This window comes from Myotis daubentonii, chromosome 15 (genome assembly GCF_963259705.1).
Source record: "Myotis daubentonii chromosome 15, mMyoDau2.1, whole genome shotgun sequence".
NCBI classification, from domain to species: domain Eukaryota; kingdom Metazoa; phylum Chordata; class Mammalia; order Chiroptera; family Vespertilionidae; genus Myotis; species Myotis daubentonii.
Genome location: NC_081854.1, coordinates 18,560,509 through 18,580,355, shown reverse-complemented (window position 1 = coordinate 18,580,355; position 19,847 = coordinate 18,560,509). Strand labels below are relative to the sequence as shown.

Below are 19,847 nucleotides of genomic sequence, written 5' to 3'. Positions count from 1 at the left end.
TTAATACATTTTTATTGATTTCAGAGAGGAAGGGAGAGAGAGAGAGAAATCAACACTAATAAAAGAGAAAATGGTAATTGGCGTACGAGCTACCCTTTTCATTGGCTAATCAGGGCTATATGTAAATTAACTGCCAACTAAGATTGGCAGTTAACTACCAACAAGATGGCGGTTAATTTGCATATGTAGGCACAATGCAGGGAGGCGAAAGGGAAAGCAGGAAGAAGCCCCCTGCCACTGACAGTGATCAGAAACCCAGGGGGGAGCTAAGAGCTGGGGGGCAGGGCAAAGGCGGCCCTGGGGCCACCTTTGCCCTGCCCCCCAGCCATGATCGGAGAATCAGGCGCCTTTTCCACCCTGGCCAGTGATAGCAGGAAGTAGGGGTGGAGCCAGCAATGGGAGCTGGGCACGGTCGAAGCTGGCAGTCCCGGGAGCTAGGGGCCCCTTGCCTGGGCCTAAAGCGAAGCCCACGATCGTGGGGCCGCTGCAGCTGCGGGTCCCCGCTGCCAGGGCCGGACACCTAAGCCAGAGGAGTCAGGCCTGGGCAAGGGGCCGATCCTGCGATTGGAGGGTGATGGGGGTCAACGCCTGAGGGCTCCCAGTATGTGAGAGGGGGCAGGCTGGGCTGAGGGACACTCCCCCACACACACACCCAGTGCACGAATTTCGTGCACCGGGCCCCTAGTATCAATGATAAGAGAGAATCATTGATCAGCTGCCTCCTCACGCCCCCTTCTGGGGATCGAGCCCACAACCCAGGCATGTGCCCTTACTGGAATCAAACCTGGGACCCTTCAGTCCTCAGGCCAATGCTCTATTCTCTGAGCCAAACCAGCTAGGGCAGTACAAGTTTGCTAAGCAGATGAAACATGCAAGGTTGTCAGAGCCAGTGGACAGTGATCAAGGCCTCTGCCCGACAGAAGGTCTGGTGCAAAGTGGGGAGTGGCCTGAGGGACATGGCATGGTCAACCGGAGCAATCCTGAAGGACCTGGCATGCAATTTGGACTATAACCGGAGGGCAGTGCGAGGCTTTGAGCAGGGGAGGGCGGGATCAGCTTGTGGCACTGAAAAGGGCAAGAATGGAGCCCTGGAGGCAAAGGAGGATGGAGCCAGGGAAGACAAGACCTGAGCAGGGGCAGAGGGTATGGAGGGTAGGGCGTGGGAGTAGGGGTGGAGCAGATACCAGAGCCAGCCGTAACTTAGATTGGATGAACAGGACTTAAGTGTAGAACCAGAGGTGACAGGAGAATAAGGTGAAACTCAGGTCTGGCCAGAGCAGTAGGTGGACAGTTAGGCTGTCTCTACGGGGAGGAGGCTCTAGTGTGTGTGAGGGGGTTGGAGGGACTGGAGGGCTATTTTGCACACAGAAAGATCAAAAAGGTCTTACTGAGCCACGCCAGTAGCTCAGTGATTGAGCATTGACCCATGAACCAGGAGGTCATGGTTCAATTCCCAGTCAGGGCACATGCCCAGGTTTTGGGCTCCATGCCCAAGTGGGTGGGGGCATGCAGGAGGCAGCCAATCAATGATTCTCTCTCATCATTGATGTTTCTATCTCTTCCTCTCTGAAATCAATAAAAATAAATAAATAATTAAAATGTTGGGGGTTTTTTAAAAGAGAAGGAATAAAAGTGGGGAATGTCTTTTTTAAAAAGTCTTAATGAGACTATCCAGAGGGACATGCAGGAGAGTAGGCTAGCTGCTCACGTCTGACTAAAGCTGAGGGACTGGAACCTTTCTAGGAAAAGGGGCAGGTGAGATGAGCAGAGGCTGGAACAGACAGACAGAGCCCTGAGGACCATGGCCCTCAGTAAAGGGCAGGCAGTGCAGGGAGAACCCTGGAGGGCTCTAAGTAGCTGGAGAGGGAAGAAGCTGACCAGGAAAGAAGAGGATACAGAGCAAAGGGGAATGTTAGGGGTGGGAGTGATCTATGTCGGATGAGAACCCAAATGTTACCCTCAGGCCTCAGCAATGAGTGGCGGGTCCTTGATGACCTTGTACAGAGCTGCTGCAGGGCCATGGGAGGTGGGCAGCCAGATGTGGAGGGGTGAGGATGGAGTAGAAGGTAAGATATTGAGCTGGTGGGTACAAGTCTTTAGCTATAAAAGGGATGAAAGCTAATTCATGGTGTGAGTGTGTGTGTGTGTGTGTGTTTAGAGGTGATGGAATATGTTTTCATGCTGCCAGGGAAGGGAGGGAGGGAGGGAGGGAGGGAAGATGCAGAAACACAAGACAGCAGTTTCCTGAAGAGATGGGGAGAGGAGGACCCTCACATCACAGAGACCCTCATTCATCCAAGTGATTTCTGATTCAGGTCCTGCGATGGGGGAGGGAGCCATAGCCCAGAAGCTCCAGACCCATTGGCCTGAGCCACAGATCCTCTTGTCCAGCTCATTGGACCCCTTGCTCATCTCTGCCCAGTCATCACCACCAACCTGCTCTTCTTTCCTGTCCCTATCTCATCCTCCCCCAGCCCACCAGGCCAGAGGACTGTTCTTGTCCTGGACAACCCCTCCACCCCACAGCCCATCAAGCCTCATCTATTCTTTCTGCCTCCTGCCTTTTCCCTTCAGCCTCTGGCCTAATCCAGGCTCCCCCCTCTCCCACCTGAGTCCCTCCACAATCCACCTTCAGGACTACTGGCTTCCAGTTTCATTCCTCCAGTTCTGGCTCTAGCTCTGACTCAGTCCTCCCGTGCTCTAAACCAGGGGTGGGCAAACTTTTTGACTCGAGGGCCACAGTGGGTTCTTAAACTGGACCGGAGGGCCGGGACAAAAGCATGGATGGAGTGTTTGTGTGAACTAATATAAATTCAAAGTAAACATCATTACATAAAGGGGTACGGTCTTTTTTTTTTTTTTTTTTTTTTTTTTTTAGTTTTATTCATTTCAAACGGGCCGTAGTTTGCCCACGGCTGCTCTAAACCCTCCATGGCATCCTAATACCTGCTCCTGGCCCCCCAAACAAAGTCAAGCTCCTCAGCATGGCCTCTGTCCACCTCTTCATCCTCTTCAGTCTGACTGGCCTTCTGCCTGGGCACCTACAGACAGTAATGCTATATATATTGTATATTATTGATTTCAGAGAGGAAGGGAGAGGGAGAGAGAAACATCACTGATGAGAGAGAATCATTGATCAACTGCCTCCTGCACACCCCCTACTGGGGTTTGAGCCTGCAACCGGAGCATGTACCCTGACCCAGAATCCAACCATGACCTCCTGGTTCATAGGTCCACCCTGAACCAACGAACCCCTAGCTGGGCCAGGCAGTAATACTCTTGCATGCCTCCCTGTCTTCGCTCATGCCGAAATGCCCTCCCCACTGGCTGTCCTGCACCCTTGCTTGGCACCTCCTGCTCCTCCAAGATCCAGCTGCAATGGCCCCTCTGGAAACCCTTTCCTGACTCACCAAACCCCAAAAGACCCTTACCTCTGCACATTCCTGCACATCACTGTGTGCGTCTGCTCTGCCATCTGACCCAGGCCTGACTCACCTTGGTCACCACCACTGCCCAGCATGAAGACGGGCGCACTGGAAGCCTCCGGAAATATTTAAGTGGGTGGGTGAAAGTGTGAATGGGTGGTGTGGGGGTTATATGAGGAAATCAGTGAGAGAATCAATGAAGGTAGGAAGGACTGAACGGACCGGTGGGCAGGGCAGAGAGGTGCAGACAAGAAGAATCAGATTTGCCAAAACCGGTTTGGCTCAGTGGATAGAGCATCGGCTTGCGGACTGAAGGGTCCCAGGTTCGATTCCGGTCGGGGCATGTACCTGGGTTGCGGGCACATCCCCAGTGGGAGATGTGCAGGAGGCGGCTGATCGATGTTTCTCTCTCATCGATGTTTCTAACTATCTCTCTCCCTTCCTCTCTGTAAAAAATCAATAAAATATATTAAATCTTTATTAAAAAAATCAGATTTAGGGTGGGAGAAATGGAATGGACGGGAGAATATCTGAGATTCAGTTTCTCTAACAAAGCAAAATGGGCGGGGACCCACCTAAACTCCACTTCAAGCCTCACCACGCCCACTGCTTCCCCCCGAGCTAAGTCCGGAATCCCAACACGGGGCACCCGGCCGGACCCCCAGAGCCTGCTCTCTCCTCCGGTCGCAGTTCCCGCGGAGCCCCCGGGACTCCCCCCACCCCCACCCCCGGTGCCCCGGCGATTGGCAGACCGGCAGGACGCGCGGGGCCCGCCCACGAAGGAGCGCGCTCTGAGTGGCCCAGGCTAGTCGGAGGCGAGTGTCTATCGGCCGGATAATAGTGAACGACGTCACGAGTAGCTTATCACAGCGGGGCTCCGTGTCAGGCCCGCCTCTGGCAGAACCACCCGGGAGGTAGCTGAGAGCGTGTTGCACTGCAGAAGAGCGAAGTCAGTGGGGTTTCTGGCTGCATGAACCTCGACTGTTCGCTGGCATGACCCTGGGTCCTAAGGAAGGAGGGAGACTGAGAGCCCTCCTTCGGGTCCCTCCTCCCCCTCCCCCTCCCCCCTAATCCCCGTCCCGTCCCCCCCAGTGAGAAGGCTGGGGACCCGAGGGAGGAGGGGATGCGGAGGAGTAACTAGGGGCCTAGACTTCTGGGTCTGGGAGGAGGAGAAGGCTGAGAGCCTGAACTCCTGGATTCTGAGGGAGGAGGGAACTGGGAACCTGAAAGGTTGGGGTCTAGGGATGGGGACTCCTTGGTCCCAAGAGTCACTGGCCTGCCCACGGATGACAGATTTGAAGTTCAGTATTTTATGTGGCTCCTATGGGATTGGAGCCAAGCAAGTGTTCGGGTTGTGAGGTGGGGCTTGACTAGAGATGATGTAGAGGCTTAGGAGAAGCTCTGACCTCAATATGCCCTTCCTCGTCCCAGAAAGGGAAGTCAGGGGCAGGGTGCTGTCTGCGAAAGGAACCCACGGAGTGGGAGGAGACTTGAAACTCACGTGGAGACGAAAAGAAAAGCACAGACAGGAATGGAGAGACTAGGATTTTGAAATTAATGATGGAGTTCTTGAATGGAGTTTACTGTGGCCCAGGTTCTGTGCTAAGCATTTTACACAATTATCTCATATCTTCTTCATAACAGATCTAAGAGATTGGATTATTATTATAATCCCCATTTTACAAGAGAGGAAATTGACACCCAGGGAGAGAGAATCAAAATGTAAAGAGACAGGAGAGACACAAAACACAGATGGTGATAAACAGATAAACACAGACCCAGGGAGGGAAGAAAAGATAAACAAGGGAGGGAGGAGAGGAGCTGAGAGCCAGGACACTGCGGGGGGAGCTGGGGGGGGGAGGGGCCTTCAGGGGACAAGGCTCCCGGGTCCTGGAGGAGGAAAGACCAAGATGGGGACTCTCGGTATTTCCTACCCTGACTCCCACATACCATGCCGTCCAGCCCTTCTTGCTCTGGGCATTTGGCCTGGTTGGGGTCAAAAACAGTGATTACAGGGAGCAGCTGTGTCATTATCCTATTAGGAGATGATAAGAAAATGATTCATGGGGGTGCCCTGGGCCTGGGAGGAGCCTTTCCCCCACAGCCTCTTTGATCTGGACAGATCAGACCTCAGAGAGGACTCGGAGGGGCAGGGCCCTCTCTGTCCCTCTCCATCGCTGAGTCTCCATCACTCAGAACTATTGCCAAGTTCCTCGTGGAGACAGATGAGGCACCCGGAGCAGCAACAACTTTGCTGGTGGGTCTTCACTCTCTGGGTCTCTCTACTTTCCCCCAGACCTTGAACCAGTGCCCACCAGAGTCCTGGCTCCGCCAGGGGCTCGACCAATGCTAATGGAGTGGATGGACAACATCCACATCGCTCTATGCATCTCTCCTTCTGGCCCCATCCTGCCATCTCTCGTGTCCCCAACATGTTTCACTCTTCAGCCGCCCCCTGGTCTCCCTCACCTCCTCCCACCTTCCCTTTCACCGGTGTTTCTCCCAAAGCCATTGGACCCCCCATCCCACTAGGGAGAAACTGAGGCTCACTTTGGAAGGTGCCGACCTCGCAGGGCCCCAGATAAGACACAGTACTAGCACCTCAGAGTCAGAAATGCAAGAGCACACAGAACACGTGCCCTTACGACATGTGCCTGAGGTAATCTTGCATTTACACCCACACAATCAGAGAATCACACACACAACACATGCAATCGCCTACCAACACAAACATAGGCACACAATCTCAGAATCACTGCAGACAACACATCCAGAAATATCCTATCCCACATGCAACACAGATACCCCCATCATGCAGTTACATGCCAGTCACTGATGGACATCCAGCCAGTTCCTACGCGAACTGTGAACTAAGACTTGGTTTTATTTACTGTTGTATCCCCAGCAGCTCGAACAGATCATCATCATCATCATCATCATCAGTATCATGAACACAAAGTATTTCCTATGTGCCAGGCACAAGTCTAGGCACTTTACATGAATTAACTCATTTAATCCTCTCAAGAACTCTACTTGTGACAACCCATTTTGCAGATGGGAATTGGAGGTCCAGGACAGGTTATTTATTTGCTCAACATTTCACAACCAGTGAGAGGCCATCAGGATTTAAACTCAGGTTTTTAGTCCATTGCGCAAGGCTACCACTCAATCAATAATGCCAGCCTTAATCCAGTCAGAATTACAGAACCTTGACAGCTGAGACCACACCCAAACTCAGGCGCACAGTGGGTAGTAGAATCAGAGAAGCCAATAGAAACACGCAAATAGGAAAACCCCTTCACACCCCAGAACACAGGGACACACACAAAGTGACACATACAGAGACGATCCCCACAGACACAGCACCCAGAGAGGCACACACCACACCAAAACCTAGACACAGGGACCCACCCAGAGCTCCCTGTTCTGGGGCTGGCCCTCGAGGAAGCAGCAGGCTTAGGATGGAAAGGGGCTGGCCGCCTCACTTGTCCGCTCAGCCTGACTGGTTCCACCAGGCCGTGGATGGCACCACCCGCCTTATGAAACCCTTGTTGGGCAACTGGACCCAGACCTGGCCTGGACTCCTAGATTCTGGGGAGAAGGGGCTGGGTGTCCCATTCATGGATTCTAGGGCGGAGCGGAGGGGGATTGGGACCTGGACTCTCAGGTCCTGAGGAGAGAGGGCTGGGGGCCAGAATCCTGGGTTTTGGGAAAAGAGGGGGCCAGGTACTTAGATTCCTCTGTCTTTGAAGGTAGGGCTCCATGTTTAGTAAATAAAAATACAGGATGCACAGTTAAATTTGTAAAAGGCAAAAGATTTATGTGACCTGAAGAGAAACCAGAGTATATATAGGATGACCAGTTAAATTTGAATTCAGATTAACAACAAATTTTTGTTAGTATAAGTATATCGTAAATATTGTGTGGGACATGCTTATACTAAAACAGTATTTGCTGCCCTGGCCGGTTTGGCTCAGTGGATAGAGCGTCGCCTATGGACTGAAGGGTCCTGGGTTCGATTCTGGTCAAGGGCACACGCCCAGGTTGTGTGCTCGATCCCCAGTAGGGGGGGTGCAAGAGGCAGCTGATCAATGATTCTCTCTTATCATTGATGTTTCTATCTCTCCCTCTCCCTTCCTCTCTGAAATCAATAAAAACATATTTTAAAAAAATAAAAATAAAAACAATATTTGCTGTTCCTCCGAAATGCAAATTTAACTGGGCATCCTGTACTTTATCAGGCAACCCTATCTGAGGGGGAGGAGGCCAGATGCTAGAGACGCTGCCTGGTCACCCCAGGCCTCTCCTCTTCCTGCCCCTCCCCTCCCCTCCCCCTCCCCCCTAAGCAGGCCACCTCACAACTTCCCCAGTCCCTGTTTCCTCATCCACATGAGTTGCTGTATCTAATTGCTGCCCCAGGCGGTGTAAGAGTGGGGAGAGGAAACTGGAGGACCGCTCCGGTTGTCATACTGGAAGCCCCAGGGTCCTCAGAGATGACTGACCCTGAGTCACCTGCGCCCCATGGTCTGACGGCTGCGGGAGGGGGAGGCTTGTGGCTGCCTCCACGGAGCAGGCCTGGAGAGGGGGAGATGCCGAGGAAGGAGGCCAAGACCGCAGAAGGGCAAGAGACATGGAGTTTGGAGGAGAGAGACTCAGAGGTGGGGGGACAGAGGACCAGAGAAATCTGGAAACATTGGCAGAGATGCGGAAAGAAAGAGAAGAGACTCAGAGCTGGAGACAAAGAAGCTGGATGGGGGGACAGGGCACTGAAACGGAAGTAGAGAGAGCTCCACAGACATTCAGATTCCTGGCGGAGGGATGGGCACACGCAGGCGAGATGCTGAGCGCTGCCCACAAGTCCGGGGCAAGGACAGCAGCCGCCCGTGTGGGGCCAGGGACCAAGGCTTGGGACCTGCTGTGTTGAACCAGGGGGTTGGGGGAAAGCTGAGATCCCCAGGGAACAGGGTGCTCCACCTGCCATCACCCCATGCCCAGTGCGGTGACGACACCACCTTCTCTGCAGGTGACACCCCAATTTTCCAGTGCCTCCTACATTTTTGGGGTGACACCCGTCCTGGGAACCCCACCCGGCTCTAATGCTGCTTCCCTCACTGAGTCACCTCCAACCCCGCCAGGCTTGTTGGAGGGGAGACCTTGGTGACTCAGGCATCCAGGCCCCCAGCTTTCACCCCCAGGAACCCGCAGGTCGGAGTCCCAGGACCCTGCCCCACTGAGGGATGCAGCCGGCCTAACCCAAGAATCTGGACCCCAGCCCCTCCTCCCTCAGACCCAGGAGTCCAGGCCCCGGTCCTCCGCTCTGTTAGGACCAGGAGGCCTGGGCCACGGCCGCCTCCTTCAGGAACCAGGCTTCTCAGTTCCCAGCCTCCTCCCTTCCCAATTTGGAGGTGGGGTGAGGTGTGTTTATTTACTTTGGTTCCAACATGAATCGCAGCCAAAACACACTGCCCCCCCGCCACGTGCCCCAGGGCCCTGGGTGGGAGGACAGTGCCCCCTCTCCCAGGGAAATGGGGACCTCACTAAGGATGATGGGAGAGGCCTCAAAGGGAGCCCTCGCTGCACTCCCTCCGCACTGCAGGCCTTTCTTCTCTCCCCTCTCCCTTCCCTCGAGTCCAGTGGTTTCCACTGCCTCCCCCTACCTGCCCCTCCACCTTCCCATCTCTCTTCTCTGAATGTGTCTCCCCGCCTTTCATTTCTCCCCAGATCTTTGTGCCTCTCTGTCTAGGCATCTATTTCTCCATCCCTCTGTGTCTTCTCCTCTCCCTCCATATATCTAAAACTCTCTCTCTCTGACCCGGACCTCCCTCCTGTCTCTGTGTCCCCTTCCTTCACCATCTCTCTGTCTCTCCCTCTCTTTTGGTCTCTGTCCTTTGACCCAGCTGTGCCCCTCGCACCTTGGCTCCGCCTTCCCTTCCCGGCACGGGGCCCATTCCCCTTTCTATCCCCACTCCAGCTCCTCATCCCTAGACCCTCCCCCACAATTTCCTGGTCTTCTGAAGTCCTGGAGGAGGGCAAGTGAGGGGAGGGGGAGGGGTGGAGAGGGAGGAGGGGCAGTTCCGGTGGTGGGGGGAGAGGTTCAGCCTGACCGGCTGGGCTCCCTGGGCACCTCTGTCAGAGCCCCGCCCAGGCCTGTGGCCCGCCCCAATATAAGCAGCTCCGGGCCTGAGACTGAGAACTCAGTGCTCGAGTCACCCACACCTGTCTCCATCATCGCCATCGTATCGCCGCCCTCCTGCAGGTAGGCACCCCACCTCCACTCCCCCGAGCCCTCTGCTCTGAGGTCAGGCCTCTGCTCTGCTCTCCCCCCGCACCGCTCCACTCACATCTCTGTCTTCTTGCAGATCTCTCTCTCTCTGGACATCCCTGTCTTTCTCAGTGCTGCCTGTGCCCCTCCTCAACCTGAGGACCACTGGGTTGAGTTTGGAAATCCTAAGGCCTAGCACCCCCTCTACTAACCCCCTTGGCATCGGATGTGGGACATTTCTCTTCACCTTCCTCAGCCTCGGTGTTCCATCTGTGAAAGGGGCTTGCGGAGAAGTCAGTGCTGGGCAGGCATGAGCGTGAGTGGTGGCATCTCTGTGGGCACCGGGCGCTGAGCTCTTCCTCCCGTATCTCCCACTCAGCCTGTCTGTCTCTTGGTCTCTCTCCAGCTCCACCTCTGGCAGGAGGAGGGTCCTCTGGGGTCTGTCGGGCAGCTCTACAGAGATGGGCGAGTTTCTCGCCCCCACCCCAAACACCCCCGACCCCAGCCTCTTCTAGCAGCAGGCTGACGTGGCCTTTCTCCCCAGCACCCTCCCCTGAGAACCCAGCGCCCCGCCCTTGCCCTCCCCTCCCTCAGCATCCAGGTCCCTAGGACAGACTCCGCTGCTGTCACCGCTGCCGCCTCCGCCTCCTGTCCCCAACGCCGCCTCCTCAGGGCCAGCAAGATGCAGTTCGAGATGCACGACAACGTGAAAGGCAAAGGTGGGATCACTGGATGGACCAGCAACCCCTCCAGTCCCTGGAACCTGGCTGCTTCCCTCCCCTGGGCGCCCTGGCTTCGAAGACAGATGGCACCTGCCTGCTTGTACCCCAAAGGCCCCTGAAATGCAGGAACCCAGCACCCCAGGCCCAGACGTGGAGAAGGCGGCAGCACGTCTCAGCCCCGCCCACATGTGGCAGCACCCTTCCCAGTCGTGCAGGAGCCCCACCCCCAGCTCAACCAGATGTGCAGGAGGCAGCGGCCTGGGGACAGGCCGGGGTGTCGATGCCCAGATGTGGCAGAGGGAAGGGAGCTCAGTGGTGTCCCCTCAGTGGGCGGCCTGCTGGCCGCGCCCAGACTGCCCGGCAGAGGGAGGGGCGGCGGGTGCGGGGACCCAGGAGGCGCTTCGAGGCTGCCCGCTGACCCCGTCCCCCACTCCACAGCCATGTCCTACCCAGTGACCAGTCAGCCCCAGTGTGCCACCAGCTGCTACCAGACCCAGATCAGCGACTGGCACACCGGGCTCACGGACTGCTGCAACGACATGCCCCTCTGTGAGTGCCCGCGCTCCCCCCAGGCCCCTTCCAACACGCCCCTCCTGCGCCCCACTCCCCTCTCCCCTCCTTGGACCCTGAATGCCCACTCTACCCCTCACGCCTTCCTCGGACCCCAAAACTTCCTGGGGTCCTGACCTCACACCTTCCAGCTCCCCCACCACCTCATACCCTATTTCTCAACCACTAATCCCCCTCCCCCCCAACTGCCCGGGACCTTCACCTCCCCGCACTCAGGTCCCTCTGGGACCTTCAACTTGGCTCCAGAGACCCGGCAGGAGGTGGGGGGCGGGGGGGCCTCCCTGACCGCCCGCTCCCGCCGCAGGTCTGTGTGGCACTTTCGCCCCCCTGTGCCTCGCCTGCCGCATCTCCGACGACTTCGGCGAGTGCTGCTGCACGCCCTTCCTGCCCGGAGGCCTGCATTCCCTGCGCACGGGCATGCGGGAGCGCTATCGCATCCAGGTGCCGGGGGCGGCGCCAGGGGGCCGGGGCGGGGACTGGTCTCCTGGACCCGGCAGGGCTCCTAACCGCTCTCTCCCACCCTCTAGGGCTCCATCGGGCATGACTGGGCGGCCCTCACCTTTTGTTTGCCCTGCAGCCTCTGCCAGATGGCGAGGGAGCTGAAGATCCGAGAGTAAAGGGTCCCCCCTCCTCCCCCTGGAATGCTGCCTCCTCTGCCCCTCCTGGGAGGGCCTGCCCCTCCGCCTATCCTGACACCAGAAGTACACCCACAATAAAAACCTGAAAACCAGCTCCGCCTACATCTTCTGTCCCAGGGAAGGAATCTGGGTGGAGAAGGAGATTTGGTGAGGAAGGTGGAGACGCGGGGAAGATGCCTAGGCGTGGAAGGAGTTCGGGGCAGATCTTTCACACACACACACACACACACACACACACACACACACGCACGCGCGCGCACACACACACACACACACACACACACACACGCCTGCTGTGGGTGACACTGGCCAGTCTCTTCCCTCTCTAGGCCAGGGTGTCCCCAATAACAAACCAAAACCACTCACCCCATAGCTGCCTGTCTGAAGCTCTGCCCAGATTGTGAAAGCCAGCAGACCCAGAGGCCATCTGGTAGGATCCAGGCACTCAAGTTCAGGGAGAAGTTTTAGGGCAGCCCCTGCTCCTCTACTACCTACCGATCCGTAGCCTACACACAACTCTAACTGTCAGGGGACCTTTGTTTCCTAACAGAGAACTGCCGGGTTTAGGGCTTTCTGGAGCAGGAAGGCATCCGATTGGATCCACTCTATCACAAAAGCAGCTACAGATTAGAAAACATTCTGGTCTCAAAATTGGACAGACCCGGGAGCCCATCTTGACTCTTGCCACGTACTGTGTCGTCAGTGAACTAATACACCTTTCCGAGCCCGTGTCCTCTGGGGGCGATCCCTATAGGTCATGTGGCTACTGGAGGGCAAGAGGTGGAACAGATGGGAAGGCCAAGCGTGAAAATAAACTATTGTTGCTGGTTGTTAATATTGTTTTATGTAGAGTACAAGATAACTATGCAAATGCTAATGTCATTTGTTGTAATTGTTCTTGATCTGTGGATCCAACCAGAGTGACAACTTCACTTGGAACATCCAATCGGTGTCTCAAATTTAACATGTCCAACACTTTACTCGGTTTCCCGCCCAAGCCCCTTTCACAGGGAACTAGCAGGCCCCAACCTGCCAGGCGCTCCGTCACTTTCTCGCCCAGCATCCAACCTGTAAACAAATCCTGCCTGTTCTTTAAAAATATACCCAGAATCTCATCTCTCCTCACTCGCACCCCCACACTGTTCCAGCCACCCTCCTCTGCAGCCTGAATGCAGGGCTCCCGGGCCCCCCCCCCCCCCCCCCAGCCGTTTCATCTCATCCCCACAGAGGAGCCCTGTGAACATCGGAGTCGGATCACATCCCTCCTGTGCTCAGAACCCTCTCATGTCTCCTCCCACAGCGTAAGAGCCGAGTGCTCACCTGGGCCAGGGACCTGCACCATCTCTCTCTTGCTCCCTCTGTAACCTTGTCTTCTCCTTATTCTCGCCACTCCAACCACACGATCACTTTGTTGTTTCTCTAAAAGGCCAGGCACACTTCCACCTCGGGGCCTTTGCACTGTTCCCTCAACTTGGAATTCTTTTCCCCTCAGGTGTCTCTTCACTCCTTCACTTCTGCTCACAAGTCATCTTATGAGAGAGGCCTTCCCTTCCCACCTTACATTAAGTAGCAAGTATGAGCTCCCTTGCCCTTCCGTCATTGCCTTGTTGTCCCAGTCCTCTCCCAACATTGCCCATCGTTTACTTACTGTCAGCTCCATAGGGGCAGGGAGCGTTCATTTGTGTCCCCAGCACCTTGGACAGTGAGTGGAGATAAGTGACCACAGGTGGGAGACACCGATTTAACAAAGGAAGTGATTTTAGAGGTGATGGGGAGGGGCAGTGGAAACTCAGGCTGATGTCAGAATCTGGGCTCACCTGTTAATTAGCCCTGAGGTCTTAGGCAAGGGCCTCGGCTTCTGCACCCACAAGATGAGTGGACGAGCTCTTACCTCCCAGCAGGGGTGCTGGGAAGACTACAAGTCCTGCCAAGCACCAGGCACAGTGCCTGCGGTGCTCTTGGAAACATTTCCCCCTTTTCCTGAGCGTTACCAATCCTTAGGGCATTGGTGGCCACACCCAGGCTAGAATCAGGCCTTGCCCCTCCCTCACCCAGGTCTTCTCACACTCCAGACGCCTCTTGCATTCAGGAGTGCGGCTACAGGGAGCGGGGCGGCCGAGGGGCTGACATGGAGGGAGGAGGGCGTTTGTACAGACACCTGCAGGCCAGTGACAAGACTTGGAGGAAGGGTGGCTCTGCATCTGGAGAAAAGGCGCAGTGCCACGCTCTCCTCAGGAAGGCAACGTCCCAGGTGACAGCGAGGAGAGGCCTTGCCTAAGGGTTCCCGCCTCATCATGCAGTGACCTCTGCACTGGCCCTGAGACTCAGGCAGCAGCAGGTGGCAGGCTCGGTTCCTGGTGAGGGCACATACCCAGGCTGCGGGTTCGATCCCTGTTCAGGACACGTACGGGAGGCAATCAATCAACGTATCTGTCTCCCTTCCTCTCTCTGGAATTAATAACAATAAAATACAGACGAGCCTGGTGGTCAGGCATCTGGATTTGAGAATCAGAAGGTCTGGGTTCAGATGACAGCTGTCACTCAACAGCTAAAAACCTTTTTCCTCATCAGCAAAAAGGGGATGCACGGTACCTCCTCATACAGCTGATGGAAAGATCAAATGAAACCACAGCAGTTAGCAAGCCCGCAAACTGTCCAGCACCGGGACTCAGTAAGTACAAGTTCAGTCACATCTTGGAGGTGAGGTGCTACCATCAGCTCATGAAGGCAGAGAAATCCCTGAAAATCACAACTGCCAGAACGTCTGAAAACACTATGACATTCACGGACCGCACTGGAAACCCATCCGCTCCTAGGTCCAAAACATCAGCACGTCCTGGCTAAACGACAGGTGAAGCAGCCTGCTTGGGGCCTCGAGGCTGAGCTGCACAGAAAGGTACATGAACACTCGCAGCGAGGCGCCTGTGACGGAGGCCACCGCGGGCCGGAGACCTGCGGCTCCCACCTCCCCTCGCCGCAGCGCTCCTGCTGCCGTGGGACTGGCAGATAAAGCTCCAGGATGCTTTGGTTTGGGCTGTGAGAGTCTACTTGGATTAGAGAAAGCTCGTCATGCTAGGGCCTCTCAGTCTCCATGCCCGAACTCTCTTACATCAGGGGCCAGAATCACGCCTGGTCCTGGGACAAAGGCAAGTGTGTTTTCCCTCCTAGAAGAGGTCTCCCTGCGACAGAGATCTGGGGAAGAGTCCGAGGCCTCACTGCCCTCATGTCCCTTGGTTTGTCCCTTCTGGGAACAAGAGCTTCTATGTGGCACCACCCCAACTCCTGCCCAGGAGGGGCACAGAGGAGCCCGGGCCTGTGGCTTAGAGAGGCACCAAGGGTCAGGGTCAGAGCCCAGGGGCCCGTCTCCTGCATGCAGAGCGCGTGGGACACCGGTCTTCCCACACTCTTTATTTGTTGATTCGATCATGCCCCATTCTCTCAGCCGGCCCCTGGCAGAGGGGAAGATGCAGGGCCCAGCTCTCCAAGGTCCCAAAAGCAGCTGACGGATGAAGTCTCAGGAAGGGAGAGTCTCAACTTCAAGATGGCTAGGATTGGAGGTGGGTGTCTTCAAGGGGGAGAGGAGCTCAGAAGTCCAAGGTGATGGCCGAGGTGGGGAACGGCCCCTGGGAGGGGACCCAAAAGTCTTCCAGGCAGCATCGTCTGGCATGTTGAGGGCTCCACCAGTTTTACCTCCCACCTTGGTGTCCACCCCAAGCCCCTCGCCCCCATGCCTGGGGCACCGCAGGCAGTGGCTTTGTCTCCTGGCGCTCCCTCTGAGCCTGTGACCCTAGTCCTGGGGTCAGGCAACACCAGAGCCCTGTCCCTCCAGCCAAGGGGTGGCAGCAGCTGCTTCCTGTCCCTGGGCTGCCGCACTGTCCCGCCTGACTCTTCTCAGCCTTGCCCTCCACCAGCCCAGCCATCCCTGCATTCAATTCCTTCTGCTGAGATACTGAGTGGCTTCTGTTCCCATTTGGACCTGACTTGAGATGTCTAAAGGGCATTTTAGGCCCAAAACTAGGCTCCTGATCTGCCCCAAGCACGTCTGCCCATGTTAATAAATGACCCAGTCCTGCCCGAGGTTTCTCAGTGGTCAGAGCGTTGTCCAGCACATCAAAGTGTCTTGGGTTCAATTCCTGGTCAAGGGCACGTACCTGGGTTGCAGGTTCCCTCCCGCCCTTGGTTGGGGAGTTCAGGAGGCAACCAGTCAATGTGTTTCTCTCTCTCTCCCTTCCTTCCACTCTCTCTGAAAAGAGAAACAATGGAAAACTATCCTCAGGTGAGGATTAAAAATAATAATAATAAACGACTCCATCATCCATGGGCCACAAAGTTAGGGTCCTTCTGGCTTCCTCCCTCCCTCATGCTGACACTCACACTGCCCATACACCCTTCTACCCACATCCTGCTCTGTCCCGACTCCCCCTCCCACGGCCACCACCCTGATTTGGCCATCATCCTCTCTTGTCCCCCTGTCTCGCTGAGCCCTTCCAATCCATCCTCCCTGCCACAGCTGAGTGACCTCTTAAATAGGTACATCGGATCCTGTCATCCCCCCTCAGAAAACTGTCCATCAGCTTCCCATTGCCCTGAGATCAAAACCCCAAACCCTATCTGGGGCCCACAGGCCCTGGGTGATCCAGCCCCAGGGGCCTAACCCTGGCCCTGTCCCCTCTTCACTCAGTTGGGGTCACACTGGCCAGCTTTATGATCTTCCCACTGAAACAGCTGGCTTGCACATCAGGAACCTGTTCCCCCTGCCTGCACACACTTCCCCCAGCCTTTCCTTCTGTTCTTATCTAGCTTCTCGGATGCCCAGCTGACTTTCCACATCAGTCCCACAAGACTAGGGACACTTCTGCCTCGGTTCCCCTTTGCCCGGTCCGGTGCCTTCAACAGTGCCTGGCACACAGTAGGGACTCAATAAATAATTGTTGAATGCACAACGAAGGAGGCCTTGTCTGGGGACCCCCAGGGGAAGGAAACCAGAGTCCTCTGAGGACAGTGTCAGGGGCCCCCACGGGCACTTGGCTGCTGTGGCTGAGGGACCCGGCCTGTCAGAGGGACATGCTGGTGAGATTGTCCTGGCTCAGAAGTCCCTTCCGACCTACACCAGCCCCGTGACCACTGCCCCCAGCACCCCCACCCCCGCCACAGTATTCATGCAGCCTGTGCCGCAGCGTGACCAGGGCCGAGCCCAGGCAGGCACCGTTGGGCGCGTGGGGCCCGCCAGGCAGCTGGAGCAGCAGTGTGGCCACGCCTGCCATGCCGTCTTCCGTGGGCTCAAGGGTGATAGGTCCGGCTCGCAGGCCGGCAGTGGTGGTGGGGAGGGCCGGTGGGCAGCAGCCGCCTCCCACGGGTCCCCAGGGCCCGCCAGCCCCCGTCAGCAGCAGGGGTGCCAAGAAAGGCTCAGAGCGGCGGAAGGTGGGTGGTGGCAGTCCGGCCGGCTTCCAGGCAGGAACTGGGGCAGCAGGGTCGGGCGGGAAGCAGACGGTGACTTTGGCGAAGGGGCGGCTGGCCATCTTGGTCATCTCTTGCAGGTGCCGGCGCTGCTCCTGCCGCTGGTCCAGGGCCTGCTTGGCCTTCCAGAGGAGCACACAGAGGGAGAGGAAGAGGAAGAAGCAGGAGAAGAAGACGGAGAAGAAGACAAACAGGTCAATGTGGGCCTGGTCCTGCCGGAAGAAGAGCAGGCCCTGCGAGTCAGCCGAACCGTTGGCGCCAGGCCCGCTGGGGTCTCCCACGCCCAGCAGGAGCAGGTAGAAGCGGCTGGACTTGAGGGCGTGGTGCTCGTGGGGGTAGGTGATGACCAGTCTGTCCCGCACACCGTGAACCACCAGCACCGCCGATGGCTCCGTCACCGTCACGTAGGTGATCAGGCCCCGTGGCCACACCTCCCGCACCCGTGGCTCCATTGGGGTGCCCGACCCACTCCCGGGCCCTGGTCCCCCCAGATCCCCAGCCCCACGGGGCCCGCCTTCCGCAGGGGGTGGGGGCGGCGGTGGGGGTGGGGGTGGCTGGATATGCACTGTGTGGACACCCGTGTCGGGGGCCACGCGGACCACGAAGGTGTCGTAGGAGGTGGAGACATAGAGATCCACGGCACCGAAGGTCACATCCAGCGTCAGGCGGATGTCCACGTTGGTGAACTTGGGCTGCACACCAAAGAGGACCGTGCGGCCAGGGCCCAGGGCCCGGCGCTTGGGCTCGTGGAAGCAGTTGGTCTGAGACGTGGGGTCCAGGCAGCACTCCTGCTCCACGGAGATGAGGCGGTAGCACTGCTGGCCTCCCAGCGGGCTCCCGTGGAATGATTCCCGGCACTTGGCGCACTGTGGGTGGGTGGAGGCAGCCATCAGGGCTGAGCTCAGTGCCCAGCACTCCTCCAAGCAAAACTGGCATGCTGTACCTGTTGGTAGGTAGCAAGGCCCCAGTCCCCCCAGTGGCCCAGCTGCTTTCTGTGATCCCCCTGGGCCCCCTGGCACAGAGTGGACGCTGCCAGGACCCTAAACTCCAGCACTGCTATCCTTGGTGTCACTCAGTGACCACAGCATCCTGATGCTGCGGCTTCTGGAACTCTGAGGCACAGCGATGAGGAACCCCGTTGCATCCTGGCTCCACCTCCTCACTAGCTGTGCAGCCTTGAACTAGTGACAGAACCTCACTAAACTTGAGGTTCTTCCTCTGTACGTAGGTAGTAAACATGGCTGGCTCACAGGACTGCTGAAACCAGCACAGGGCGGGCCAGTCTCACTGTTTCTGGACTATGTGGATAGGTCCTACCTCAGGGCCTTTGCACTGGCTGATCCTCTACCTGGGTCACTCTTCACCTGCCCTTGCCTTTCCCCCATGTGTGTCTGGCATCCTGACTTCCATCAGGTTTTTACTCAAGCGTCATCTTCTCACTGAGGCCTTCCTTGGCCTCAGCATCTACCATTTTCGCTTCCCAACACTTCCAGCCCTCCTCGCTGCTTAATTTCCCTCCTTACTGCTCATCACTACCACTCTGTGTATCTGACTTGTTCAGTTGTTTGTTGCTGGACGCCCCATGAGAATGTAAATTCCTTGAGAACAGATCATTGTGCCCGTTTTTGTTCCCTACTGTGCCCCAGTGCCTTGCACAGTGCCTGCCATAGAGTAGGTGCTCAGTAAACGTATGAATGAGTGGATGGATCACAGCTATTTTGTCCAGTGGAAACCACTCAGGCTCTAGGATCAGACCAGAATCAGTCCAGGCTGAAACCCAACTGGCTGGCTGACCTGAAAGAGGACATGGCACGTCTCTGAGCCTCGTTTTCCTCTTATATCTACACCTCACCAAGGACCAGCCCGGCCCTGAAGAGCCTTCCACTTCTGTGCCATCTCCACTGTCTCCACAGCATAGCACCCCTCGGTGACGGGCCTCCCCATATCCATCCTCCCTACCGCTATCGTTACTAGAACCTAAAGAAACCGCTACGTCATAGCTGCCGACAGAGCTGCTGGAGGAGGAGGGCTGAGTTAATCCCTGGGACTTCTTTTTGTGTTTTTAAGGCCAATGGGCCTTTGATTATGTATCAAGAAAGCAATAATTCCGGTCCAGGATGGAAATGTCAAGCGCCAGTAAGGCCGGTGAAGCTCTGCTGGCATTTCGGGTGAGTTGCATCTTTGTAGATATGATGTTTCTGTAGATGGGTGGGGGTAACGGAGGCAAACAGGGGTTTTCTCTCCCCTCTAAACTAGAGAGAGAAGTCGGGGAGGCGGTGGGGGAGCTGTACTCCAAGGAGGGAGCATGGAATATCCATTCTGTGGGAGGCGAGCTTGCAACATGACAGCCAACCTGGTGGCTAATGCAGGGGTTCCAGGAGCCCCCCTGGCCAAAGAAAGGAAATGGACTCAAGGAATTTGAATATGGGTGTCAGTAATGACATGAAGACCCCTATCAGCTCAAGGTTATTATATCGGAGCTGCCACTTGGAGGAAACCTGCCTGAGACAGAAACCAACAAGGAAAGCAGGCAGTGTGCAGGGAAGAGATACTCCTGACGGCGCTGTGTGAGCGCCTGGATCCAACCACTCCTGAGGGCAGACTCCAGACCCCAGTGTTGAGAGCCAATACTATTCTCTTTTGCTTAAGCTACTACAGGTGGGTTTTCTGGCATTCGCAACATTTAAGTCGTGACTCTCTACAGTGGAGTCTGTCTCCTCACGAGCCCGAGGGATCCCCCAAGGGGTTCATTTCTGGGTCGCCCAGCCTCACT

General features: G+C 56.5%; 2 protein-coding genes across 4 annotated transcripts in view; one reads left to right on the top strand and one right to left on the bottom strand.

Annotated features, from left to right (window-relative positions):
* Window positions 1–9,598: 9,598 nt before the first annotated feature.
* Window positions 9,599–11,709, top strand: CNFN (cornifelin). 2 transcript variants are annotated; one of them, XM_059665509.1, is made up of 5 exons: window positions 9,645–9,681; window positions 10,297–10,406; window positions 10,848–10,958; window positions 11,284–11,420; window positions 11,507–11,709. In XM_059665509.1, the coding sequence occupies exons 2-5, from the start codon at window positions 10,370–10,372 to the stop codon at window positions 11,594–11,596; spliced, it is 375 nt and encodes a 124-aa protein (XP_059521492.1). In that variant the 5' UTR covers window positions 9,645–9,681; window positions 10,297–10,369; the 3' UTR covers window positions 11,597–11,709. The 2 variants fall into 2 exon arrangements, with proteins under 2 accessions (XP_059521493.1, XP_059521492.1); XM_059665510.1 differs by lacking the exon at window positions 10,297–10,406 and having other exon boundaries at window positions 9,599–9,681.
* A 3,301-nt stretch (window positions 11,710–15,010) lies between these two features.
* Window positions 15,011–19,847, bottom strand: part of MEGF8 (multiple EGF like domains 8) — a 43,145-nt gene continuing 38,308 nt past the window's right edge. For both annotated transcript variants that reach the window (XM_059666447.1, XM_059666448.1), the window contains one exon: window positions 15,011–17,940. In XM_059666447.1, coding sequence (XP_059522430.1) covers window positions 16,672–17,940 — 1,269 coding nt within the window. In that variant the 3' untranslated portion in view covers window positions 15,011–16,671. The remainder of the gene's footprint in view (window positions 17,941–19,847) is intronic.